Genomic DNA, 4,003 nt, shown 5'->3' with positions numbered 1-4,003 from the left:
TACGCTACCCAATAGGGAGAGGAAAATAGAAGTGTTCTAAGCAATTGGAAGCAGCAGTCTGATTCACATAGAAAGATGCAGGAATTTTTGCCAACAAATCTTCCACTAATTCTTTTAGCTTTTATGGATTTGAAGCTGTGAGCTTTCAAATTGCCCAGAGAATCATTAATAAACACAAAGTTCTAGAATATCAGAGAGTGAGAAAGTATGGGATGCTGATATCAGTGTTTTAAACATGTGAACATGTCTCAGATCTTGTTTGACACCCATTATTTATGTGTGGTGTGGTGTGGTGTGTGTGGTGTGTGTGATGTATGGTCTGTGTGTGTGTGTTGTTGGTTTTCTTCTTCAACATTGTGGAGTCCTAGCTACTAACACTTGAGATTGTGAAGTATCCTGAGGATGCTTAATTATTTATGACTTTTGTGTTTATTTTGTTTTCCAAATTTTGAATCATAATTTTCCAATGTAATGTATTTCAAAGGGGCGTTGTTTCAAATGTGTGTGCCTTTAGGGTGGCTGTGGTTAAGTTGGCATCGTTTATACTTTAAAGTTATTATAGTGTAACGTTATTATAGTACTAGCTTCAGAACTGCATTCTCCGTGCATTTCAGACTAGACTAGATTGTAGGCGAGGCGCGTGCCGTCCTTTCTGTGATGGTGGGATTAAGTCAGTGTGGTGTTCTGTAGCCCACAGCTCCGTGCATACAGGAGTTCCTGACCCTTCTGGCTGTGTGCCACACGGTGGTTCCAGAGAAGGATGGGGATGAGATCATCTACCAGGCCTCTTCCCCAGGTGAGGGTCCCTCCAGTATGCCCGGCTGACCCTTCTCTCTCAGAGGTGGGTGTTTGCTGTTACATATGGAAGATGTGCAGGTACAGCCTCAGACCTTGTACAGGTGACGGTTACAGGTGTTGAGACCGTAGAGAGTGAGTAGATGCTGGGCTCCCTGACTCTTGGACCACCAGGACCATTTCCTAATAGAAGAAGTCAGCATGCTCGGGTAGATACTGAAGGAAGAGCTGCTTGCCCGTCCCAACACGACATGGATTCCTGCCTGTGGGTGGGGCTGCCTTTGTCCCCTCATACTAGGTCTGGACTGCTGGATATGTTAATTAGAGAGACCTTGGTCCTTAGTGACTTGGTAGGTATGTAGTACCCTCTTGTCCTGGTAAATGAACTTCAGGTTGGAGTCGTCCCATTGGGCAGAGGTGCTCACCCCAGGACACCTGCTGAATAGGAAGGAACCTGTCTCGTCCAGAGACCTTCCAGGGAAGCCTTTGTCTCTTTGATGTGTGTGGGGTTTGTGGACTAGAAAGCTCAAACTTACTAAGCAGAATTCTGTCATTACAAGGGATCAATGAGCCCCTGAACTCTCTGTTGACAGATGAAGCTGCCCTGGTTAAAGGAGCTAAGAAGCTGGGCTTTGTCTTCACAGCGCGAACCCCCTACTCTGTCATCATAGACGCGGTAAGTGGCCTCCCCGCACCCCTCACTCCCTGCAGCTTTGTCTACGCCATTGAAGAATACAAGTGGTAGCAGGTCAGTGGTTCAAACCAACCAGCCGCTCCTCGGAAACCCTACATAGGATCTCCGAGTCGGAACCAATCCTACGGCACACAACAACAACATTGTAAATGTATAAGAAGCCTGGTGGCACAGTGGGCTAAGTGTTGGACTGCTAACCACAAGGTCAGCAGTTTAAACCTACCAGCCAGCCCTCTGGAGAATGATGAAGCTATCTGCTCCCGTAAAGATTTCGTCTCAGAAATCTGAAGGCGTTGTTCTCCTCACCACAGAAGTCCTGTGGTGTCACTGTGACTTGGAATCAACTTGATGGCACTGGTCATTGTAAATGTAACTCAGTTTCCATTGTTTCCTATGAGACACTGCTGAAAGATGAGCGTTACGTGATTTATACTTGTTTATTTATCTCATTGCTTAACTTTGCAGTCCCGTGTGTGACAGTGTGTTCAAGCTCACCAGCTGCTCCTCGGAAACCCTATATGGGGAACGGGCTTGAAGGCACTTAACAACAACCACAATGGTGTTGTTCACTGCAGTGATTTTTTTTTCCTCAAAGCTGCTCCATTACAAATATTTCTGACATGGATGTGAAGTTGTTTGCAGCACCGCCCGCTTCGCAAACCTCTCTTTGTTCCCTAATTGTTGGAGAAAGAACTCGTGGTCCACTTGTCTCTGAGGGCTGGGCCTTAACTTTAACCCTCACAGTGTGAGACTAACACACACAGAGACTTTGGTCTGAAAATGAAAGGAGGTAGGACGTAAGAGCTCTCCTGAGGAGCCCTGGTGGTGGAGAGGTTAGGGGCGTCAGATAACCAAAGCGTCAGAGGCCCCAAGCCAGCAGCGTCTCCGAGGGAGAGAGAGAAGGCAGGAGAAAGATGGGCTTCCACAGAGACAAACAGTCTTGGAATCCCTATAGGGCACTTCCAGTCTGTCCTGTAGGGTCACCATGAGCTGGAATGACATGGGTGGTGGGTGTAGTTTCTGGTTTGTTTTTTTATCTGCCTAGATGGATTTTATAATATACATTTTTTGTGATTTCTACAGTCAAGGGGTGTATTTATTTTGTGAGTTATCCTCTTATCCCCAGCCGAGTTTCCTTCCCTAGAGGCTGCTGCTGTGAGCTGACAACTTGGTTCCGACTCATAGCGACCCCGTATATGGTTTCTGAGGCCCTGAATCTTTACAAGAGCATCAAGCCTCATCATTCTCCCACCGAGCGGCTGGCTGGTGGATTCAAACTGCTGATCTTGCAGTTAGCAGCCTAATGCGTAATCCACGCTACCTGGGATCCCCCCTAAAAGCTAGAAGGAGAAATTTTTTGATAGGAAAAAGCAGTAAGTCAAGAATGAGTTCAGATAAGGACCTCTGAGTTGGGCAGTGAAGTCAGTGACAATGAGGGCTGGCTTGGCAGACACTTGGGACAGTGGTCAATTGTGAGGGTGACATTTGTCCTCGACTTATCAGAGGCCCCTGGGTGGTGCCTCTGGTTAACATATGCAGCTGTTACTAAAAGGCTGGAGGTTCACCTCCACCCAGAGTGACCTCACAAGGAAGACCTGGTGACCTTCGTCCCGAAATAGCGACATGGAGCACAGCTCTGCTCTGGCATATCCGGCTCGCCACTGGCTGGCAACTGGAACTGCTCTGTTATTAATTAGTTTTTGGCCTTTCGTATTTGAAGTCACTAGACTGGACTAGGAGTCCTGGTGTGGCACTGTGGGTTGATGTGCCAGACTGCAAAGTCGGCTTGAGTCGCAGGGTCAACAGTTCAAGCTCGCCAGCCAGTCAGTTCCAAGTCATAGCAACCCTGTATATGGTTTCCGAGAAGAAGTGGGTGGGTTTGAACTGCTGACCATGTGGTTCAAATTGACCTTACAGTCCAGTACTTATCGTACAGTGCCACAAACTGACACATTGCTGTAAAGTGCCATTGAGTTGGTTCCGACTCATAGAGACCTTGTATAGGGTTTCCAAAGAGCCAGTGGTGGGTTAGAACCGCAGACCTTTTGGTTCACAGTCTAGTGCTCATCCTACAGAGCCACATCAGAATTCCTTATAATGATGTTGTTGTTGTTAAGTGCCGTCAAGTCGATTCCAGCCCATAGTAACCCTGTATAGGGTTTCTGAGGAGCAGCTGGTGAACTTGAACCGCTGACCTTGCAGTTCAAACGGCTTTGCTTGGTGGGGTGCTAATACTATGAGCAATGTGAGACTTCTACCAGAAGAGGGAGCTCTAGGCCCACCAGAAAACAGCGCATGTGAAAAGGGTGTTAGTGGCAGAGAGAGGGAAGAAGAGAGAGAAGGGGAGAGGAGAGTATTTGATTAGAAGAGAACTGTTTTTAGGTTTTAATACTGTATACCTTTCTGGTATGTGTTTCTTCTTTTAGATGGGACAGGAGCAGACATTTGGAATCCTTAACGTCCTGGAATTTTCTAGGTATGTTTACCTTTGCTACATTTCAAGTGATATATATA

The 4,003-nt window shown here is 46.8% G+C and overlaps 1 protein-coding gene across 1 annotated transcript in view; it reads left to right on the top strand.

Annotated features, from left to right (window-relative positions):
* The window catches only part of ATP8A2 (ATPase, aminophospholipid transporter, class I, type 8A, member 2), a 727,934-nt gene that overhangs the window by 205,430 nt on the left and 518,501 nt on the right, over positions 1 to 4,003 (top strand). The window contains exons 17-19 of the mRNA XM_006831949.1: positions 691 to 796; positions 1,389 to 1,471; positions 3,916 to 3,965. Of these exons, the coding sequence (XP_006832012.1) occupies positions 691 to 796; positions 1,389 to 1,471; positions 3,916 to 3,965 (239 nt within the window). The remainder of the gene's footprint in view (positions 1 to 690; positions 797 to 1,388; positions 1,472 to 3,915; positions 3,966 to 4,003) is intronic.

The sequence above is a fragment of the Chrysochloris asiatica genome, unplaced genomic scaffold, assembly GCF_000296735.1.
Source record: "Chrysochloris asiatica unplaced genomic scaffold, ChrAsi1.0 scaffold00005, whole genome shotgun sequence".
In the NCBI taxonomy this organism is placed as follows: Eukaryota; Metazoa; Chordata; class Mammalia; order Afrosoricida; family Chrysochloridae; genus Chrysochloris; species Chrysochloris asiatica.
Note: the sequence above shows the minus strand (reverse complement) of the source record. Positions and strands in the feature narration are given on the sequence as shown.